This window comes from Fusarium tjaetaba (assembly GCF_013396195.1).
Source record: "Fusarium tjaetaba strain NRRL 66243 chromosome Unknown NRRL66243_c0000176, whole genome shotgun sequence".
NCBI classification, from domain to species: Eukaryota; Fungi; Ascomycota; class Sordariomycetes; order Hypocreales; family Nectriaceae; genus Fusarium; species Fusarium tjaetaba.
In genome coordinates, this window is record NW_023501372.1 from 21,796 (window position 1) to 44,593 (window position 22,798).

Genomic DNA, 22,798 nt, shown 5'->3' on the forward strand with positions numbered 1-22,798 from the left:
CTTGCGTGGTCAAATAAGGTAGGGACCTACCTGTAATCACAGCACGTTTCGGGCTACCGTCCCGTTATCCCGCACAGGTTTCCAGCACCCGACCTTATTATTAAACAAGAGTCAATATTGGATTGGATGGATGCTCAACCTAACTCAACTGGCAGATCAATTATGGATCTCTCAGTGGGTACTAAGGTAGGCCTGGTAGGTAGGTACTAGGTACTGTACCCAAACGGCTGCATCCAATGCGTTATTCATTCTAGCGAGAAATTTACCCTACCTCGTGTCGTGTCCAATAGGTAGGTAGGTACTTATATAGTAGCATCATGTATGTGGAATGCGGTCTCGTATGAAGAGACTTCATATCTCTTCCGACAAACATATTTGTACTACAAAATCAACCAGAATCAACGTTCAAGCTTATTATTGACCCTTCAATGAACTCGAACTCGAAATCTTGCCAGATAGAGCAAACTCAACAACAGAATCATCATGACGACGAGTTAGAAGAGAAGCTGGGCTCTGTGGAGGCCATGCAGCAGCCCGACAGCGGAGAGTCGATCAATGAACTTGAGCATTGGAACAGCCCTCGAATAAACTCGTATCGTTACTATGCCACCAATTTCTCATTTCTCATCATGGGCATGAATGATGCATCTCCAGGGGTAGGTCAAGTTACTGCCTCTGCCAGACTGACTCGGTCCACTAACTACTACACCTGCCCACGCACAGGCTCTGCTGCCATATGTGCGTGTCTTGTACTGAATCGTCTACTACTAGTCATCTCTAATGTGAATGAATAGATCGAGACATACTATGGCATCAACTACACCACCCTCTCTACTCTCTTTCTCGTACCCGTAGCTGGTTATGTAGTCGCCGCACTCACCAACAACTGGATACACTACACCCTAGGCCAACGAGGCGTTGCAGTTCTTGGGCCCCTCTGTCGTCTCGCCGCCTACATTCCCGTGGCACTTCACCCTCCATTCCCAGCGCTACCCTGTGTGATGCTGTTTACTGGCTTCGGTAACGGCATCCAAGATAGCGGCTACAATGCCTGGATTGGCAACATGCACAGAGCCAACGAGCTCCTGGGTTTCCTCCACGGCGCCTATGGCCTCGGTGGTACCATTGGCCCTCTGATCGCGTCCGCCATGGTCACTGAGGGGAAACTGAACTGGTACACCTTCTACTATATCATGATAGGACTTGCTGTGGTTGAGCTTGTTGTCGGAACAGCCGCGTTCTGGGGTGCAACCGGCCAAGTGTATCGACAGCGAGTTCGCTACGACGAAGCCAAAGACCGTGCAACAACACGCATGGCACTCAAGAAACACATCACCTGGATAGTGGCCGTCTTCCTCCTGGGATACGTTGCGACTGAGGTCAGCTTGGGGGGTTGGATCGTCACTTTCATGCTTCGAGTACGACATGCCAAACCTTTCCTTGCTGGCCTGACAGTGACACTGTTCTGGCTCGGGCTGACATTGGGTCGGGTTGTTTTGGGCTTCGTCACAGAGAGGACTGGTGAGAAGACGGCCATCATGGTCTATCTTGTGCTCTCCATGGGGTTGGAACTGCTGTACTGGCTCGTCCCCAACTTCGTCGCCTCCGTCATCTTCGTCATGCTTCTTGGGTTCTTCCTGGGGCCTCTGTTCCCTGCTGCCATGGTTGCTGCAACCAAGTTACTCCCAGCTGATTATCACGTCAGTGCCATCGGGTTCGCGGCTGCGGTCGGAGGAGGCGGTGCAGCTGTGGGACCATTCGCGGTTGGTGCAATTGCGCAAAAGACCGGAGTTCAGGTTCTACAGCCTATAATAGTCGGGCTCCTTGGTGCTATCACTCTGGTATGGCTTCTCCTTCCAGGAGGGTTCAGAAAGGGGGGTCTCGAGAGAGCAAGGGAGCAGAACTTGAGGCCTGGAGGTGATGTGAAGGAGGCTTGGTTGTGGATCAGGTCAAAGGTTGTTTAGATCTGTTGTGTATGTATACCTAGTGAAGTATCTAAGTATCCATCCGTCATTTTGTGAAAATTGATGCGGTAGTTATTTGCTTCTTTTATGCGACTTGATCAACGTAGGGTAGGTATCTTAGGGTGCCTAACTTGAGTCTACCCAGATCCATGCTCAGTACGTCACTGGCTCAACCTACTAGGTAACAATGGAGGGGCTCTCGCTACTAGGTAGGTATGGAATCTTAGGTACTGTACTACCTCCTTATCTTATCACTCAACCCCCCCATCCATCATCCATTAATCACATTGTCAACTTTTTGGCCAAAGGAGGGGAAATGCTCAAATGAACTGTTAAACTTCACCACCTCAACTCTTTCTTGGTTATTGCCTTGACAGCCTAATCCAGCCGACCAAGACTCTCAAACATTGAAATCTCCATCGCCCGTCGTCAATTGCCCTCTCGCCCTCGCGGCTTCGCTCATCATGGCGCCGACTTCGGCCTCCATCACTGCCCTCACGCCCCTCAAACCTGACCTTCACGAACGCGCCTGGGCTTCGGTTCCTCACCCGACTCTTCCTCTGATCGCAACCGCCCACGGAAAGGCCGTCACTGTGTTCTCTCTCTCGACTGCTTCCGCCCACAGCGTCCTTAACGGAGGCCACACCCGCTCCGTCCGCTCTGTCGCATGGAAGCCCCATCTGCGCCCCGGCAACCTATGTCTCGTCACTGGCAGTTTTGACTCTACAGCTGGAATATGGCGCTGGGAGGGCCAAGAACAGAACGAGGGAGGACTCGAGGTTGAGGTCACGGCGCAGAGCGTGCGGAGGAGAAACAATGATGATAGCGACGATGATGGCGATACTACCAGCAAGGAGTGGGAGTTTACGCTTGTGCTCGAGGGTCACGATTCGGAGATCAAGTCTTGCGCTTTCAGCCCCTCGGGTTCTTACCTCGCTACCTGCTCGCGCGACAAGTCAGTCTGGATATGGGAGGATATCGGCGCATCCGAGGAAGACGACGAGTGGGAGACTATCGCCGTGCTTAACGAACACGAGGGCGATGTCAAGGCTGTTGCTTGGTGTCCCGACGTCCCTGGTCGCAACGCCCGACGCAGCTACTCGGCCGACGTGCTAGCCAGCGCAAGTTATGACAATACAGTGCGCATCTGGCGAGAAGATGGCGATGCAGAATGGGTTTGTGTTGCTGTTCTTGAAGGTCACGAGGGCACTGTCTGGGGGCTTCAATGGGAGCAACGACCCCGGGAGGGAGATCGCTTCCCGCGACTCTTGACATTTTCTGCCGATAACACTATCAGGGTGTGGACATTGAAGCAGGACGATGAGGCGGAGGAGAATAGTACGGGAGGTGGTGCCGGTGCTCTTGGTGGAATCCCCAATACGATGCGGAGATCTCTACGAGAAGAGTGGACATGCACATCTGTCTTACCCAAGGTGCACACCCGCGATATCTATTCTGTGACATGGAGTGCACAGACAGGGCTCGTAGCAAGTACTGGCAGTGACGGCATCGTTGCGCTTTACGCCGAGGACTCGGAGCAACATGTCACGACAATCGACCCCCAAGACCAAACCATGGGTAACACTGAGGAGGGCAAGCAACAGCAGACGAATTGGAGACTCCTAACTTCGCAACCTGGAGCTCATGGACCCTTCGAGGTTAATCATATTACGTGGTGCCGGAGATACGATGCCGGCTCGGAGCGGCGCGGGGAAGAGGAGATGCTAGTTACAACGGGCGATGACGGGATCGTACGGCCGTGGCAGGTTGAGATTGACGCGCCAAGGTAGCATTGCATCTTGTTGAGATACTATACTACATACAATCGAAGAATAAACCCACCCAGTCACTTACTTGTACTTTGAAACACATGTGAATATTAGTAGGTGGGATAGATGTGTCGTCTACGCAACGCCAGATGAAGAAAATGAAACGACCCGTCAGGTGCTCTGGACTCATAAACAGTAAAAAGAAATCATGCTATGTCATTCCCAAGCCCATGCCAATATAGGGCAAAAATGTCCTTCGTCTAGGAGGGTATGATACAAGTGGTTTACATGAGAAGCTTCATTGCTCCCCAGATCCAGCGGCTTTTATAAAATTCTTACCTCCCAAACGATTAGTGGCCATGCAATTACCATACCATACTATCCATATTGCAACCCCCCATTAAACCTATCTCTTCAGTCTTCATCCGCTTACTCGCCCTTGAGCTTGTCCTGCTTAACAGTGAAAGCCATCTCGAGGAGTTCACGCTCCTCCTTCATGTGAACTTGCTTGAGACCAGTGGCGACCGACGCACTGGGGTTTCGGCCAGCGTACATGACGTGCTTGCGGGTGTGGTGCTCAGTGTTGTTGAGCAGAGTCTCGATACGGGGCTGAGTGAAGCTCCAGGCACCGGCGTTGAGAGGCTCCTCCTGGCACCAGACGATGGTCTTGGCGTTGGGGTATTGGTCAAGGTTCTCCTTGAGTTGTTGCCAAGGGAAGGGGTTAAGCTGCTCAATGCGAGTGATGGCGACGTTGTCCAAGTTGTTCTCGGATCGGTGCTTGTGAAGGGCAGCCCAGACCTGACCGCTGCAGAGAATAACGCGCTCAATCTCCTCAGGAGCCTTGATGGCACCAGTCTCATGCTCAGGATCCGGGATAATCCACTGGAAGCCAGCGTTCTCACCAGTGAACTCCTCAATGTTACTACGAGCCAAAGGGTGACGGAGAAGGGACTTGGAAAAGAAGATCACGAGGGCTGCAGACAAGTTAGCACCTAAAGAAAACAGAAGAGTATCCATTCTACTTACGCTTGCGGTACTGGCGATGCAGCTGGCGGCGGAGAATATGGAACAAGTTGGCAGGAGAGGTCATGTAGGCGATCTGCATGTTGCAGTCCTGGTGTTGACGGACAAGCTTCTCACCAGTGGGGAAATCACGGGGATCCTCGTTGCTGAGCTGAAGGTATCGCTCCAGACGTCCAGAGGAGTGCTCGGGTCCCTGGCCATCGTAGCCGTGGGGCAGAGACATGACAAGGCCGGTTCGCTGCATCCACTTGACCTCGCCAGAGGCGATAAACTGGTCGATGATACATTGAGCGTTGTTGGCAAAGTCACCGAACTGTGCCTCCCACATGACAAGGGCGTGGGGCGAGGAGAGCGAGTAACCATACTCAAAGCCCAAAGCACCAAACTCACTGAGGGAAGAGTTAGAGATGACGAACTTGCCCTGGTCCTGGCTCAGGTGCTGAAGGGGAGTGTAGGTATCCTCGGTCTCTTGGTCGTGGAAGACAGCGTGTCGCTGAGAGAAGGTACCACGCTCGACATCCTGACCGGAGACACGGACGTGGTAGCCCTCAGTAACGAGAGAACCAAAGGCCAGAGCCTCGGCAGTAGGAAAGTCGATGTTCTTTCCCTCAACAACCGACTTGGTTCGGTTGGCGAGAATGCGCTTCAAGTTGCGGTGAACGTGAAAGCCCTCGGGGGTGCTTCCAATGACTGTGCCGATATGCTCGAGAGTAGTACTCTTGACGCTTGTCTCGTTAGTAGCCAAAACTTCGGTGGCCAGCTCCTTTGGAGACTTGAAGCCGTTCCAAGCAGAGGTGGTCCACTCCTTGGAGGTAGGAGTGTAGTCCTTGGACTTGGTGAAGCTCTCCTCGAGCATGCCCCAGACCCACTGCTTGTGCTCATCGACATCCGCCTTGGAAAAAGAGCCCTCCTCGATGAGCTTGTTGACGTAGATGTCGATTTGAGGCTCCTTCTCAGTGATGCGCTTGTACATGAGCGGTTGGGTGAATGAAGGCTGATCGGTCTCGTTGTGGCCGTACTTTCGGTAGCAGTTGAGGTCGATGACAACATCGTGTTGGAACTCGGCGCGCCAATCGGCAGCAAGCTGACAGACAAAGTTGACAGCCTCGACGTCATCAGCGTTAACGTGGAAAACAGGCGCGTCGATGGCCTTGGCAATATCGGTACAGTAAGCGGTAGATCGGGCGAATCGAGGATCGGTGGTGAAACCAATCTGGTTGTTGACAACGAGGTGAATGGTACCACCGGTAGAAAAGGCGGGGAGAGAGTGGAAGCCGAGACACTCGTAGACGATACCCTGGGCAGCAAAGGCGGCATCACCATGAAGGAGAACACTCATGGCGGTGCGGTGAGTCTTCTCATCGTTGTTGTAGTGCTGGATAGCGCGGGTCTTGCCCAAGACGACGGGATCCTCAGCCTCGAGATGCGAAGGGTTGGCGACCAGAGAAAGCTGAACACGCTTGCCGGAGGGAGTGGGACGCTCAAAGTTCATACCAAGATGGTACTTGACGTCACCAGATCCCTCATCCTCGGCACCGTTTGTACCAGCGAACTCGCTGAAAATAGACTCGTTGGGCTTTCGGACGACGTTGGAGAGGACATTGAGACGACCACGGTGAGGCATACCGATGACAATGTCCTTGACACCATAGTCGACACTGCGGTCAATGAGAGCCTTCATACCAGGGACAAGGGTCTCGCAGCCTTCGAGACCGAATCGCTTGTCGTTGGGGTACTTGGTGGCCAGGAAAGACTCGAAGCTGGAACTCCAGATAAGTCGGTCAAGAACACGGCGCTTCTCATCGACAGAGTACTTGAAAGGAGTAGGAACCTCAAGACGTTCACGGAGCCAGTCGCACTTGTCACGGTCAGGGATATGAATAAACTCAACTCCGAAAGAACCACAGTAGATTCTCTCGCAAGCATCGATAATCTCACGGAGAGTCATCTTCTCACGGCCGTCACGCTTGAAGCGAGGCAGGATACCAGGGCCGAGGGTATACTCGGTGTCCATGTCCTTCTCTGTAAAACCGTAGTGCTCGAGAGTCAATTCCTTGGGCTTGATGTTGGAGAAGCCCTTGGCGTCGTTGGTACCTCGGATACCGAGGGGATCAATCTTGGCGGTATGATGACCGCGAGACTGGTAAGCACGGACAAGAAGCTGAACCTTGAGATGGTTGGTGACATCGGAGCCATCCTCCATGGCCAGGTTGCCAGCAAGGCGAGGGACGCCACCGGTCATGTTTGGGACCAGGTTAGGAGGAGGCTGGAAGGCTTGAGAGATGGGCATCTCGCCGCTCTCCATGTTCTTGAAGTAGATCTGCCAAGAGACATGGACACTCTCAGGATCTTGCCTCCACTGCATGTACATCTCATCGATGTAGCTAGCGGTGCTTCCAGAGAGGAAGTTATCGTTAGGATCGGGAGGCGCAGAAGTTGCGCTGGTCGCATAGTTGCGACGAGCAGCAACGGCCAGAGGACGGCGGGAGGCGGCGAGCTTCCATGATGATGTACGGGCCGAGAGAGTCGAGATAGAGGCGGTAGACGAGGCAGCAGAGCATCGAGCACCGCGGAGGAGCTGCGAGCTAGCTCTGCAGAGCGAATTCCTCAACATGATGAGCGTTTGTGTTTGTGTATGTGGAGAAACAGAACAGGTATAGGGAGGTAAAAGGAACTAGAGGATATGAATGGGAAGCATCCCTCGACGAGCTTGATCACGACACGAAGGAATGGCGGAGTAAGTCAACAAAGGGTTCCCCGTGAAGACTGAGGAGAGAGGAATTGGACTGAATTGATGGATGGACAAGGTGGATAGGTAAGTAAGTAATGTAGGTATGTAGTTGGGAGGGACACGGGAAGAACAAGTAGACGACGGGAAGAAATTGTTTTAGGTATGAGCAGCGCTGGAGCTCAAGTCGCTAGGTACCGTACCGTACGTACCTGGTCTGGCCTGGCCTGGCCTTTGATGTCCTTCTGTTGGTAAAAAATACTATGACGACCCCCGGCAAACCCGGTTCTGGCCGCCAGGGATTGAGGTTCTCATTGGCTAGGGGTCCCCGTAGCGCTTCGGTCACCGAGAAAACTCCGTGCGGCGCACGGTGCAGGTCAGGCAGTGTTGGGAGGTTTTCATAGGGAGAATTAGGTAAAATCCAAGGTGAAAGGTGACCGGCCTTGATTGTCCGGGAACCCACATGACACACTGTTTTGGAGGTCATCGTGGACTTTTGCGGCAACTGTCATTGGGGCACGTCGAATATTTTTGGGGCTTTGGGGTCCCTTTTCGGAGACTTGAGGCTTCTTTACCGAGGATCACCGTGATGCTTGAGCAAGGAGAGAATGATTCCCGGAAACGCTATGCCGTTCAGTGTTCACCATGCATGACACCCGTTGAGCCGGGCCATCGCTTGTACCTCCCCACGATCTTGGGGCATTTGGTTTCCAATGCCGACAAATTTCATGATGATGGTTTTGTGCTTATGTACCAGCCAGTATAGTCTAGGGGGGGCTAAAATAAAACCTGGTGGTGCAGTGCGTTTGTGGAAATAGGGAGATCTTCCTCAGACGGTCTAGCCTCGAAAAAGACGTGTCAGTATAAGTTGGTGAAAACATGGAGTGAATCGGGGCGCACAGGAAAGCAACTGAGATTGCGGAGTATAAAAACCTCGATGAGGTTTCAGTTACGTGGTTCAAACAGGGTCAATAGCCGACGCCACAAAAGGTCGAGTTTGGGTTGGGACAGTACCTTAGGTACCTATATGTATGTATGTACCTGAGTATGTATTTACTGTACTGTACCTCTTGTAGGTACATGCATTCATCATCTCATGCATTTCAGGTTTTGGGGAGCGTTTTGAATGCGTCAAGGGTCAAGTCATGGGGAAACAGGTAGTTTGTATCCGTACCAGGTAGTTTGAGATAATTCACCAGCCACATTCAAACATACTACCTTAAGTACCGCACTTCTTCCATAAGGTACTGAGGTACTACTAAGTTGGAGAAGCTGACGGGAGTACCCCATACAATGCGCATCCAAAGCTCTGACGTACTTGGTACGTATGGGGATCAGTTACAGCATCAATTCTACTGTACATGCATGACCCCCGATCGTCTCTTCATGCTCTGAATGTATTTGTTTTGGTACAGCCGAGGTTTTACTGCTATCTAATTATATTTCAACACTGGAGGATTCATAATTGGAGTCTCATTGCCTACCTACCTTAACTATAGATTACCTAGTACTTGATCATTGAGAACCATCAGATGGCCACCCTCGTAGTTGATGCCTCAGTACCCAGGGTCCACAGCTTCCTGTAGGTAAGGTACTGATTGTTTGTGAGTAACAGGTTGGAGTCGGCATAAGATGTGTTTACAGTAAAACTGAGAAAACAGCAATGGAAGCAACCCCACTTACATTCTTGCGCCATCACCTGATTATGTACTTTGATTGGCTTGATGATGGTTTTGATATGATGTTGCAGTCGTATATGAAATTTGAACAAGGCAACCATCACATACTTTGGAGTGACCTTATGTATTCTAGGTGAACCTCCTGCTTTTCAATTCTAGGAACCGAGTCCTGAGGTCCTGTAGGTACGGAGCTAAGGCATCCAATGCTAGGTATCCTGCCTTAGGTAATCATGAAATCAGTCCAGAGGTCGTAAGTGGGTCTTGACTGCACAAGGCACTGAAGAGCAGGCATCCAATCCAATCTACCTACAGGTAGGTACCTCTATTAGCTGGAAGCGTCTTCTCAACGGTGAGATATCCGTATCAAACCATCGCATTAACAAGATACCTAGTCGATCGTCGATATGGCGATCCCAGTGGGACGTACCCTTTTCAAAAAGAAGGAGGGCATTCTGACTCTCACAAGTGACCATCAGCTGGTCACTTGGACTCCTAATTCAGGAGGCCCTGCCACAGTCTCGTTACACATCAATAACATCACAAGTAAGCTGAGATGCGGTTTCTGTCTTCTGACTCAACTCGATTATTGACATGAATCCACGCTAGACCTCCAGCAGACCCCAGATTCTTCACCAAAGGTTATGCTCAAGATCTTTGAAAAGGTTGGAGACGCAGAGCCTGCTACATATCTCTTTCACTTCAATACCGCCGAGGCCAAGGACGAGGCAAAAGCTGTCAAGGATCTGTTATCCAGCCTATTAGCGTCTACGCGCGGCAACGATGGTTCTGTTCAAAAACCATCCGGCGCAAGTGGTGGCTCTTCAACGCCCAATCCAGGCGCTGGTGGTGGCAGCGGTTCCGCATCCATGGCCTTCGCCAGCGCTGTCAACTCACAGAATGCTTCATCCTCGCGCTGGTTCGACGACTCACAGCTCAAGAACGACATCGAGTTGCAACAGTCGCTCATGAGGAAAGATACAAGTCTCCATCAAACATACGTTGAAGCAATGCAGACCAAGCCCGACTCCTTGTCAGGAGCCGCCTTTAATTCACAGTTCTGGTCAACCCGGACAAATCTTCTCCGAGCCCATGCTATTGAGATAAACCAGAAGAAAGGAGCCTATAATGTCCTCTCAACCGTCAAACCCAAGACTGTTGATGGCGAACTAAAGTTAAACATCAGCGTAGAGCAGGTGCAGATGATATTCGCACAACATCCTCTGATCAAACGTGTATACAACGAGAATGTCCCCAAGATATCTGAAGCGGACTTCTGGTCCCGTTTCTTCCTCAGCAGACTTTCCAAAAAGCTACGCGGTGAGCGGGTCGCTGAGAACGACCCCAATGACCCTTTGTTCGACAAATATGACCCTGCTGAGAATACGGTTGCCTTTCAGAGCAAAATCATGGCAAACCAAGTACCGCATTTTATCGACATCGAGGCCAACGAAGAGAATCAAGGAGGCTTCAAAAGTGGAAACGCGAAGGACGTCGAGATGCGCCCAAGAGCCAATATACCAATTGTGAAGACCCTCAATAGCCTCAGTGAGAAGATCATGGCCAACGTTGCACCTTCTGATGTCAACACTGATGATCCCGATGGCGGCTACAACGCTTATGTCCAGTTGGCTTTGCGTGATTTGAAGGGCGACGCGAAGGAGCATCGTATCATGCTCAACGTGAAAGAGCAGAACAAGTTCTTTTCAAAACATGACTCTGCCCCCTCGAAACAAGCTGTGGTTTTCGAAAGACAAGTTCCTAGCGAAGTTCTGTTCGAGATAGTGGGAGATCTCGAGACTCTTGAGAGCGATGGTGCTGGCGGAATAAATATTCAGGCAGCAATGGGATTTGATGAAGATAGCGAAAGTGATGAAGATAGCCCCAAACGGCCACATGTTGGATCACGCTTCGCTCTCTTAGCTGCTGACAAGGACATCATGAAGGGCGTGCGCCAGCAACGCGCTCAAAAATACGGCCACGAGACGGATGCCGCTGAGCCCATGGGGCTCCCTGTCGAGATTTCCCGCAAGTGCAGCCTTACCCACGCAACTACCATCGAGTTCCTCCATCAATTCTGGAACGCATTCCTCTCGGGAGACCCGGACCGCGCTGGTGAGCTACAGTACCTAGCTGAGTCTCTCGGCCGCTCACTGGCACGTATCAATGCCGTTGCAGAGGAAGCCGACAAGGAACGCGAGGAAATCATTCGGAGCCGGAAGAAAGAGATCCGAGATCATTTCCAACGAACCGGCAAGAAGATCAGATGGCGATCCGATAATGTTGGAGGTGGCAAAGCCGCCGTGATTGCTTTGATGCAACCAACTATGAATGCTTTGGAAAAGGCTCAAGCCGACTACTCGAGGGCTCTCGCAGCAGAAGGGATACAGATATCGACTGAAGCATGATCCTTCTAAGCCCATTTCTGTAAACGTAATGATCAGCTTAGGGAAGAAAGCATGGCGGATCGATGAAATATAGAAAGGGCTTTCATAAAACATTTACCTGATTTGTCGAAGACTGTCGTAAAGTGATGTTTTTGGTCACTCTACTCATCATTGATGTCCTCTACCCAATTTCGACTTGGGCTTCCGTCTCTGCTTCCACCATGATCAAAGTTTAGCCAGCAATTGCTTCGAACTAACGACATATTAGTCGTGTCTTTGTGGAGATACCTCAGCCACTTTTATAGATTTCAAATGTTTCGTTGCCATGGATGGCCTCAGAGATGGTCGGGGACGGTGATGTTGCCCATTATCATCGCAGCAACCCGAGTCGTACTATCAGTGTTGAGGGCTAGATAGGTCGGATGAGACTTGTTTTGCAGTCATCTGAGGGGTTACAGGCTGAACAATCCCCAATAGAGTCTAAGTGACCCATTACGACAGTCATTACTGGGCCTCAGGATCGTGGCTCAGTGTCTGGTTATATCATTCTATAGTTTATTAGCTGTTTTTACCCATACCAAAACCAAACTCGCCATTCAGTTCAATCCATCATAAGTACCTCTGTGTTGGCCAAGTCTATATATGAGTGTATTATACAAAGAAAGATTCCTGCCTGACGCCATGATGCATAAAAATGTGAAACCAAACCCAAGCCCAATATCATGGGCCACGACGGATTCTTACCTCCTCAGCATCGGCAAACTTCTTCTCTACGCCGACGCCAAAACCCATTGTCTTCTTTGCACCCTTCTTCTTAGCCCCGTACTCTTCATCAAACTTGCGGATCTGTTTGAGAGACTGCATATCCTCGCTGATACTAGCCGGTATTTGGCGAAGGGCCTTATCGAAGTGGTCCTGGCGCAAAATACGTTTCTTAGGGTATTCATATGGCTCAGGACCACTGTGGCGTGCAGCAGCTTCATTCTCCTCCTCTACGGCAGCCATGGCGGCAGCGACGCAGGCATTCTTGAGGTCAGAGCCCGAGTAGTAGGGAGTGCGCTTGGCTAGATCTTCCAATGAGACGGCAGCGTCGAGGGTTTCGCCCTTGAGGAGGATCCTCAGAATGGCAGTACGGTCTGCTTGTAGAGGCAGATCGACAAGCAGACGACGCGGCAAGCGGCGGAGAACAGCGTCATCGAGGTCGAACGGACGGTTGGTGGCAACCATGATGAAGGCTTCTGTCTCCTCGAGGCCATCCCACTCTTTTAGAAACTGGTTGATGTGAGAGCGGTGTGATGCGCGAGCACCGAGCATGCTACGGTTTGCTAGTAAAGAATCGGCCTCGTCAATGAAGACGACACACGGTGAGATCTTCTTGGCCAGCGTGAAGACTGCCCGGATAAGTTTCTCACTCTCCCCAACCCATTTGTCGTTTATAGTTGCACCACTGATTTCGAGCATGTTTGCGCCGCTCTCCTTGGCAACTGCCTTTGCGAGCAACGTCTTGCCTGTGCCTGGAGGTCCGTACAGAAGACATCCAGGGATCTTATCTTGGGCGAGTACGCCATAAGAGAAGGCATCAGGTCGAACCAGCGCCAGGGTTGTGAGAAGCTTGAGGGCAGATATGGTTTCCTTGGGGACATGAACGTCATCGAAAGTCGTTCTCAAGTTCTGACGATTAATGTGACCCGATGATATCCGCTTCTCGTACTCGTTCAGCTTCATGGCTGCCCGGCCGCCTGATTGCGGATCATCATCCTTCTTCTGCGAGTCCTCGCCCTGCGTCTTGCCGTCCTGCTCAGGCTCGTCGAGATATCGCTGCCCAGGCCTCTGCCTTAAAGGACCCATGAGAAGCCGCTCATACACTCCTCCTGGTGCAGCACCTGCGGCCTCCTCCTCGTGGCGTTTTGCGGCGCATGCAATGTTGTACACCTCTGGTAGAGGAAGAACTGATTTCTTGAGCATCTGAGCTCGTGTGTCTGTGGCGTGCATAAAGATCTTCATATGAGCGTCTGAGAGTTCAAGGGTACATTGGCTACCTAATGATTTTAGCATGCGGTTGATGTTTTGAACATTCTCCACGAAAATGTCTGTGTCCTGAAGAGCAAAATGGCCATTGGAAGTTTGTAAGCCGCCAGATGGTTTGGGTTGCCTCAGGGTGCGAGAAGGATCGATATGTCGAGAAATCACAAAGTCTCCGATTGAGAGGTCTCGAAGCGTGCTTTGATACTCCTCTGAAGGCTGCTCACTCGAGGAAGTTCCCAGAATCGCAACCTTGGAACCTTGTTGCCAGGCTGAATCCACAATATTTCTTAATCTCGTGATGAGCATTGAACCCTCAAGCGTCATACTGAGTTCAATGAAGTCGTGGATATGGATGATGAGAGGCTTCTCACGTGGGGAGCCCTGCTTGATCTCGGCAGCCTGTATAATTTGATCCAGGACCTTATCGATCTTGAGGTTCTCCCATTTGCCAAAAGGGTCATAGCCACCCTGCTTGATTTTGGAAAGTTCGTCTTCAAGCGAGCCCGAGGCTGCGCGAATGTTAATCACGCCCGTGTCGGGGTCGTTGTCCTCTTCCTCGTGCCGTGTCACCATATCGGGATCCTTGTAGAGCTTTCCATTCATCTCTGCGGCACGGAATCCCATGTTGGAGAGTGAGCCTCGCGAATAAGCCCAGTCCTGGTCTAGATAGTCTCCTACTATAACGGATAAATCTTGGGCGTTCAATTTAACCAGATCGGCATCGTTGAAGTAGGCGATATGTTCTGCGACAGCCTCTGATATGGCTTGTCCACTATAGCCGGACATGGACAATAAGGTAATCTGACGCTTGAGGTTTTTGGACTCAGAGTCAGGAGGGGGTGGTGTCGTTAATTCTCGGCGCAGAGCAGATCGAATAGAGGAGAATGTGAGAATGGGTAGGTCGGCGATGGCTTGGGCTAGGGAGTGGTCAAGTCTCCAGTCATAGTCGAGAATGCTGTCGAGGCCTGTCTGAACTGAAAGAAACTGGTCGCGAAACTCTTGGGCATGTCGGTCAAAATCCTTATAGTAGTGCCACCACCAGAATGGCTTTGAGGTGTATATATATTCCGCGTGTCGGGCAGGATATAGCGAATCAGCCAGATGCCATGCTGAATCGAGGAGCATGTCGTGGGCGCGTGTCAGGCTCGTCAACTTATGTACGAGCTCCTCTGGGTGGCAATTGGCATCAAGAGCAGCAACAGCTTTGACACGATCAGCAACTTTCTCGGACATGGCAGAGAATGTCGCATCGAAGTAATCCTCCAGGGCTCTGTTGGATTCCATTATTCGAGTCTTGTTATCAGCGACCTGAGGATCGACAAAGATAGAGGACGTCTTTGGTTGTTTGGCATCTTCGGCGAGGGCGATTGGGAGACGTGGTCTTCTCCAGGCATGATGAAGAGTGACGTTGTTGTCAAGGAACGTTTGTGGTAGTTTGACGGGGGGTAGCGCAGGGGCGGCATGTTTGCGAGCTATTCTGTTTTTCACAGAGGTCGAAGTTCGAACTCGTGAACGACCTGGTGCGGTCTCGGTTCCGTTCTGAGGCTGCACATCTTCCTCCTCTACAGCTGCCGGCTGCCCTGGTGGTTTGTCACCATTGTTTGCGCCTGCGCCTGCGCTTGCGCCTGTATCTCTCCAGGTTGACGATGTCTGAAAGGATCGATAGCGTATTCGAGATCGGGCTTGTGATCTTGCGGCGACAATAGCAGGATTGAGCAGGGCACGGAGCCCTGTCGATTGCATCCGGGCGACTTTCTCGTCGGCCGGGACCGAGAGGAGAGAGATTCGGAGACTATGGCGAAGCCTTTGAAGCTCAGGTCGCAAGGCTGTGTCTGAGCTATGAGCTAACTTAGTTATGACTATGAGCCATGAGCCCTGTCATGTCTTGCTTAACAATTTCCCCAAAAGTTTCGTCAAAACCGGGGCCGGATTTTTTGAGTCGGCCGAATCCCGATCGAATTTCGGGTCTGGTTTATTAATCAATTGACAACTGTTGACTTCTACAATATAAGAATAGACAAAATAACAAGTTCTATGACCTAGGTTGCATAGAAAACACCCCTGTCACTTTCGTTTCTCTGTATAAGGTCTTGGAAGTCTGTTGAAGAAAAAGACTTGGAGGATTTCCTGTTGACGTAGGGTATCTAACACAGTCAAAGGCTCAACAGATACGTGTGTATACAATTCACTATCCTGAGACTGATCAAGTACACGATTTCAGGGAGATTATTGAGGCTTTGCTTGGTCGATGACTCGAGACTCTGCAAGACACGATATAAGAAATCAACTCTATCTGGGAATGGCGATAATACAATATAACATAATGATACAGCAATTCCACTTGGAGAAGAGTCAAACTACGCAAAGCCAGGATACCCATTACCACAGTATGCTCTCTCTTCCTATGGACTGATGTCTAGGCTGCTGGCTGATGAGGAGTAAGACGGGCTCTGCAGATTGCCGACTCTGGTAGTGGGCGTCCTCTTCGTTTTCAAAGATTGTGCCTCGTGTCGAACTACGCAATATGGGAGGGGATATTGCCTGATGCATTTTTGAATGCCATCTAAGTGTGTAAACTTGATGTTGGGCTTATTCGAGTCAAGCAACATGTTGACTGTAGATCATAAACCCACTTACAAGGAAGACTCAACAGCCTTAGGACACCTTGGACGACACTGGATTACAGGGCCTGTCTTCACTAGGTTACTAATTGGTATTCTAGCCCGTCTACCCGAATCCTACTGTACAAATCTTATCGTCATCATAGACTAGAGTCGTCATCCAGTCACAACTGCAATGGAACTAACTTGGAGTGCTGCTAAGCCTTGTTTGGTTCTGAGACCTGAGACGCACGTACGCGGGGTTTCCACTGTCTGTTGGTGGGCAACTCATCTCATTCAACCCAACGTTAGCATAAAACTTAACTCAACTCACTCTTGTCATCTCATACATAAATCCGTTCTATTTCGTTCCGTCCGTGATAGCCATGTTATAGTCTCAAACAGCCATGGACACTTCTCAGACCTCATCAGAGCATCCCCAGTCGGAAAGTCCAGAAGGATCGCCGCCTAATTACGATAACAATAAGCCCTACCATTCCAAACGACCTCACAAGAAGTCGCGAACTGGATGTCGCAATTGTAAAGCTCGCAAGGTGAAATGCGACGAGGCTCGCCCTGTCTGCCGATCATGCAGATTGCGCAAGGCTGATTGCGTGTATCCTACTCCCGCAGCCTCAACTGCTGCCTCTTCATATAGCAGCATCACCAATTCTCCTCCACGACCACCAGAACCTCTATCCGCTCCTCAGAATGCTCCTTCGCCAGACGTCGTCTCTATCTCTTCTGGCGATGAGCCTATGGAAGAGGTCGGGCCGTTGACCGTCTCACCCGTGTTCCGCCACGGTCAAATGGACGTGACAGATATGAAGCTCCTTTGGTTCTACACCAGTTCAACGTGTACCTCTTTCTCTGTGGACCAGGGACCCGCTAACCCTATCAACGAGGTCCTAAGAAACAGAATGGTTCAGGTTGCATTTGATAACCCGTTTCTCATGGATTCGTTATTTGGTCTCGCAAGTCTTCACATGCAGAGTCTTGAGTTGAGCCATGACCCTGCACGTGCTCTCACCTATCGCGCCCGTTCCTTTGAAGGATATCGCTTGGCTGTGGAAAAAGCACAGCCGGAGACGTTCCCGGCGTTATTGGCCAATTCTCTATTGCTCACTGCTCTATCATCCCAAAACTTCCGCGATGAGGATGGTAAAAAGCTTTACTTGATCGATTGGATGATTGTCTGGAGGGGAATCGGCCTCGTCATTGACCTCATGGGTGTTGAGAAACTCATTGACTCAGGCCTCTACTGTTTGTTTAACAGACCTTCTGTCGACGTTGAGCAAGCCACAAACCACATTCCTGCTTGCCTCGTCTCCATGCTCAACTCCATCGAGCCCACCGATCCAGACTTTCTCAACGTGGAAACCTACTACGAGACACTTCAATTCCTCGGCTCTTTATATCAGAACTTACACGACGGTTTCGGGCCAATCATGATGCTGCGGATCATCACCTGGTTCACCTTTGTGCCCCGGAATTTCGTTCAGCTCGCACGCGAATTGCGCCCTCGGGCTCTTGTCATTCTCGCGTACTATGCAGCTTTTCTTAAGTTCCCCTCTGATGTCTGGTGGATAAAGAACGTCGGAAATCGTTCACTGCGAGATCTTTGCGAGCACATCGGTCCAGAGTGGCAACAATACCTTCTCGTCCCGCACATGGCACGCCTCGTTGAAGGCGAGCTCGAGCTTGGAAGAGTCTTGTTCGAAGATCCAAATTGGTCACCGCAAAAGCCCAACAGCCTACGATTAGACCCAACGGCATCTGTCACCCTTGTTGATGAGAAAGGACGACGTGTTGAGTGGATACCTGCTGAGAAGAAGCTCGTGCTTATGGATTCAAGAGGCCAAGTTATAACCAAGGGGGAGGCTATTGAGAAATGGAGGACTGACATGAACTCTACCTTTACATTCGACCCATGACCGAACTTGTTCAATGGTGGACAATTTGATAGAATTTATGACGCTGGGAGTCAGGAAACGAAAGAATGTTTGGGAACGGTTCATTGGATACCCGTGAGACTTGAAGGTCTCCCTTTTAGCAAAAATAGAGTCAAATTTATGTATAACTATGAATCTTCCATTTCTGCTATTAACTCATCATGAGGTACCAAGATATCATACTGTGAGTCATCACTCAAGGTCATGGAATAGAGAATTCCTTCGACGGATGTTGAGTAAACAAAACCAAATAGGCCAACTGTGACATCGACTGGAGATTGGTGGATATTAAGTATAGGTAGTCAGGTAGGCATGAGGTCTGCGGGAAGAATGGAAACTTTGGACCTTGATCCTAAATGATGAAAAAACTTAGGTAACTTTATGTAAGCTTAGGATATCTTTACATAAGTTTAGTTTGATACCTAATAGAAGCTCTGATATTTTCTCACACCCTGAGGGCATTCATCACATCACGGGCAAGTCAGAATGGTTCACATTTGGTAAAAAAGAAAGCTTGATATGGCTACAAGAGGAATTTTGTTGATTTCTTAGTACACAGCTCACAAAAGAGACTTGGCGGAGCTTATGAGAAACCTCCCGGGACCTTTGTTCCTCTTCTCTATACACAGGTCCTTTATTTCTCTCCTCCCGTCTCCCGCGGCATTAACGTCAATACTTAAACCCCTTACTGACCCTCAAGCTCAGCAAGAATCTTCTCACCCTTGGCCTTGGCGGAGGCGAAGTCACCAACCATATAGAAGGCACCCTCAGGAAGGTTGTCACCTTCACCGTTAAGGATGGCCTTGAAGGAGTTGATGGTCTCCTTAAGGTCAACGAGCTTACCCTCGATACCAGTGAAAACCTGGGCGACAGTGAAAGGCTGGCTCAGGAAACGCTGGATCTTGCGGGCACGCTCGACAGTAAGCTTGTCGGCCTCAGACAACTCATCCATACCCAGAATGGCAATGATATCCTGAAGAGACTTGTACTCCTGGAGGATCTGCTGGACACGGGTGGCGACGTCGTAGTGCTCTTGACCAACAACTCGGGGATCCAACATACGGGACTTAGAATCGAGAGGGTCGACAGCGGGGTAGATACCCAACTCAGAGATACCACGAGACAAGACAGTGGTGGCGTCCAAATGGGCGAAAGTGGTGGCAGGGGCAGGATCAGTCAAATCGTCAGCAGGGACGTAGACAGCCTGGACTGAGGTAATGGAACCCTTGGTGGTAGTGGTAATACGCTCCTGCATACCACCCATGTCGACGGCCAGGGTGGGCTGGTAACCGACGGCAGAGGGAATACGACCGAGAAGGGCAGACACCTCGGAACCGGCCTGAGTGAATCGGAAAATGTTGTCAATGAAAAGCAGCACGTCCTGACCCTCTTCGTCACGGAAATATTCAGCGACCGTTAAACTGCCGAGATATTGCATTAGCTGGCGTCCAACAAGAGTCGTAAACAAAACATCGTTGTGTAGGATGCGTATCAATGTATATATGTGTATGCATGTGGGGGGTGGGGCTGGTGTTGAGGCGTTGTGACAGGAAGGGAAGGCACTATCTATCAACTTACCCGGTAAGGGCGACACGGGCACGAGCTCCAGGGGGCTCGTTCATCTGACCGAAGACCAGGGCGACCTTGGACTCGCCATCAAGCTGAATGACGGAAGTCTCCTGCATTTCGTGGTACAAATCGTTACCCTCACGGGTTCGCTCACCGACACCGGTGAAGACGGAGTAACCACCGTGGGCCTTGGCGATGTTGTTGATGAGCTCCTGAATGAACACGGTCTTGCCGACACCAGCACCACCGAACAGACCAATCTTTCCACCACGGGCGTAGGGAGCAAGAAGATCGACGACCTTGATACCAGTGACAAGAACCTCAGCAGAGGTGGACTGCTCGACGAACTCGGGGGCTTCGGTGTGGATAGGAAGGCGCTTGTCAGTCTTGATGGGACCACGCTCGTCGATGGGGTCACCAGTGACGTTCATGATACGACCAAGAGTGGCGGGACCGACAGGAATGGTGATGGGAGCACCGGTGTCCTGGGCGGAAGCACCTCGGACGAGACCCTCAGTACCTGCAAAAATGTGTTAGGGGCTGAAGTATGAGAAATTTCGAAGCGATCATAACGTACCGTCCATAGCAATGCAACGGACGACGTTCTCTCCCAAATGTTGCTTGAGGATGTTAGAATTGACCAGTCATACAAGGCAATTGGACGTGAACATACGGAAACCTCGAGAACGAGCTTCTGGCCATTGTTCTCAGTCTCAAGAGAGTTGAGAATGGCGGGGAGCTTCTGAGTATCGAACTTGACTGCAAAAATGTCAGTATTGTTTTCGTCGTCTTGCACCAGGCTCGCCGAGAGCCTATGATAGATGATTGACTAACCGTCGACGACGGCACCGATGACCTGCGAACAGTCGGGTTAGCGCGGAGTTCTTGTGCGGTCGGTATTGCCCGGGCGACCGGAATTGACTGAGGAGCGGCTCGTTCTCACCTGGTGAATCTTGCCGGTGCCGACGCTGGCAGTGCTCGCCCATCGGCTGGAGATGGGGAGTCGGAGAGATGAAGGCCGGAGGGCACGTCGAGGGACGACGGCCGGGCGAGCCGCGCGGGCGAAGGAGGAAATGCCGCTGCCGAGGGAAAAACACAAGGGTCAGCTCAATTGGGCTTCAATTGGGAGGGAAACGTCATCGAAAAATATTCGACATTCGTTCGTGCGATCGTTACTCACCTCTTGAACATCTTGCCAGATGACAAAGAGCGATCAGAGATGGGAGTGGAGAGAGGTTGGTTGAAGCTGAGGAGAACTTTTACGGGAGTTGAGCAGTTTTGCTCGGGAGGACGACTTGGTCGGTTAGAGCTTTCGCAGAGTGTCACGTGGAACGCTAGCCCGAAATTACCTCTGGCCCCGCCGGGGAAAGCTGCGGTGCCGGCAATTTCCCGGGATGAGCATGACGGGATTATTCGCAGAGACCTACGCTCCCACCTTGTCTCTCGGGGAGCAAGAAAAGACCACCTAGACCTTGATATAAGGTGTTGAAATAAATTTAGGAAAAGATATCCTAAGCTTGTACTAAGTTATCTAAGACTTTTAATTATTTAGGATTTATATCCTACCTAGATTCCCCCCGTCTTGTGAACAGAGCCAAGCATTTTGGTAGACATGGATGTAAACAGCGACAGTGGAGAGAGGCTGAGAGATGCCTCATAATCGTCACTGAGTCCTTATTCCTTAGGTCTGCAGGCAAAACTAAATGGCTTTGTTTCTAGTCCGTATCTTCAACTTAATCATGGGGCCGGCCCATTCTTCCTTACATGGAAAGGTAAATGACTGAGCATTGATCCACACCCGAACCCGAATCTTTTGCCTAGAATTGACTCAATTGTTGAGGTTGAAGGCATCGGTGATCTCGTAGTTAGGTAGGGAACCCTGGATGCCATATTGAGAGGGAACATACAAAACAGAGCGGGGAAAGTAGCATTAACCTGGTTTGGTTTACTCCGTACATACATGTCTGCTGCTGAGTTCAATGAGATGGTGGTGGCATCTCAAGATGCATTGGCTGATGATCCGAAAACCACGGTAGTACGGATACTGCATAACAAATAAATACCGGGCTCAGTGTAGATAACGAGCGCAGCCTGATCAATTCGAAGTGCTGAGCGCTATATAGATTCACATCTCCATTACAATATCATGATTTCAATCATCACCAGCGTCATCCACGTTCTCTTGCACATGAGATGCTGTCAATTCAAGGCTTTTCTGGGGCAACAAGACCAGTCAGGGATCCCCATCTTGCATCCCATCTTCTTCCCTCAGGTGCTTGACCCTATTGGTCTGGCTGTTAGCTACGACGAGATGGTCCTGGCTTCAGCCAATGATAACGGGCAATTGCGAGCTGCAAGTTTTAGGTGGCCCATTTAAATTTTGGCTGAGATTTGCCAATTGTTCCATTATCGTACTCTGTACGGATACCTACAACTTTTTCCCTTCCCCTTAGCCGTTCATCAGGCCGTCGTCCCACCCCATTAACCGACCCCGGTTCAAACCTACAATTGGATCTCAACCTGACGACATCCAGATTAGCTTCGATAACCGGGTTTCAAATAACACTTATACCCATTCATTCCTTGCGCTTGGGGAAAAGGTATTGGGACACTGGAGTTGACTTCGACTTCAACAACAATTGAGCCAATTCTACGTATACTTTGAGGCTATCGCAGGATAAGTCTTTTGCAGCTCCCTTTGGGAATTGATGCCCCATTTTATTATATAGCTCCTTTATCAAATCCGGGCCAAGTGAATGTAGTGTATGATATTCCAATTTCTCTTCGTTTGGGATTTATTTTACTATTTGGCTGTGATTCGAGCTGGTATTGCACGCACTGACTGCGAGAACATTTCACTGCCACCTTGATTTAATGTGATAATGTAATATGTTGATCGGTCCTTGTGTCGTATAAATAGTGGCATTTCGTTTTAAGCTCTTGATCTTCATTCTTTTCTCTTTAATTAAGCATCACAAAAACTTCGATATTTGCCCTCATATTTCGCCGCGCGATATCTACCTAGCTACCCACTACTATGTAGTCAATGGGCGTGATTCCGGTACTCGCAGTGCCTTGCTATCGTTTGCGCAGTATCCATAAGAC

At 50.4% G+C, this 22,798-nt stretch overlaps 7 protein-coding genes across 7 annotated transcripts; 4 read left to right on the forward strand and 3 right to left on the reverse strand.

Moving 5' to 3' along the window:
- Window positions 1–428: 428 nt before the first annotated feature.
- On the forward strand, window positions 429–1,964 carry FTJAE_8230 (bypass of stop codon 6; the record flags this gene model as incomplete). Its single annotated transcript, XM_037355025.1, has 3 exons — window positions 429–656; window positions 724–738; window positions 795–1,964. The coding sequence occupies 3 exons, from the start codon at window positions 429–431 to the stop codon at window positions 1,962–1,964; spliced, it is 1,413 nt and encodes a 470-aa protein (XP_037204693.1).
- Window positions 1,965–2,428: 464 nt separating this feature from the next.
- On the forward strand, window positions 2,429–3,754 carry FTJAE_8231 (cytosolic iron-sulfur assembly 1; the record flags this gene model as incomplete). Its single annotated transcript, XM_037355026.1, has 1 exon — window positions 2,429–3,754. One exon carries the CDS (start codon window positions 2,429–2,431, stop codon window positions 3,752–3,754), a length of 1,326 nt encoding a protein of 441 aa, XP_037204694.1.
- A 408-nt stretch (window positions 3,755–4,162) lies between these two features.
- FTJAE_8232 (2-oxoglutarate dehydrogenase mitochondrial) lies at window positions 4,163–7,370 on the reverse strand (the record flags this gene model as incomplete). The annotated part of the gene is made up of 2 exons (XM_037355027.1): window positions 4,163–4,707; window positions 4,760–7,370. The coding sequence occupies 2 exons, from the start codon at window positions 7,368–7,370 to the stop codon at window positions 4,163–4,165; spliced, it is 3,156 nt and encodes a 1,051-aa protein (XP_037204695.1).
- A 2,197-nt stretch (window positions 7,371–9,567) lies between these two features.
- FTJAE_8233 (transcription initiation factor TFIIH subunit 1) lies at window positions 9,568–11,568 on the forward strand (the record flags this gene model as incomplete). The annotated part of the gene is made up of 2 exons (XM_037355028.1): window positions 9,568–9,706; window positions 9,770–11,568. 2 exons carry the CDS (start codon window positions 9,568–9,570, stop codon window positions 11,566–11,568), a joined length of 1,938 nt encoding a protein of 645 aa, XP_037204696.1.
- Window positions 11,569–12,051: 483 nt separating this feature from the next.
- FTJAE_8234 (ATPase family AAA domain protein) lies at window positions 12,052–16,122 on the reverse strand (the record flags this gene model as incomplete). The annotated part of the gene is made up of 3 exons (XM_037355029.1): window positions 12,052–12,081; window positions 12,292–15,409; window positions 15,956–16,122. The coding sequence occupies 3 exons, from the start codon at window positions 16,120–16,122 to the stop codon at window positions 12,052–12,054; spliced, it is 3,315 nt and encodes a 1,104-aa protein (XP_037204697.1).
- Window positions 16,123–16,579: 457 nt separating this feature from the next.
- On the forward strand, window positions 16,580–18,106 carry FTJAE_8235 (sterol regulatory element-binding ECM22; the record flags this gene model as incomplete). Its single annotated transcript, XM_037355030.1, has 1 exon — window positions 16,580–18,106. One exon carries the CDS (start codon window positions 16,580–16,582, stop codon window positions 18,104–18,106), a length of 1,527 nt encoding a protein of 508 aa, XP_037204698.1.
- Window positions 18,107–18,809: 703 nt separating this feature from the next.
- FTJAE_8236 (ATP synthase subunit beta mitochondrial) lies at window positions 18,810–21,095 on the reverse strand (the record flags this gene model as incomplete). Its single annotated transcript, XM_037355031.1, has 8 exons — window positions 18,810–19,545; window positions 19,703–20,213; window positions 20,271–20,313; window positions 20,367–20,452; window positions 20,528–20,549; window positions 20,637–20,772; window positions 20,874–20,987; window positions 21,043–21,095. 8 exons carry the CDS (start codon window positions 21,093–21,095, stop codon window positions 18,810–18,812), a joined length of 1,701 nt encoding a protein of 566 aa, XP_037204699.1.
- Window positions 21,096–22,798: the final 1,703 nt, after the last annotated feature.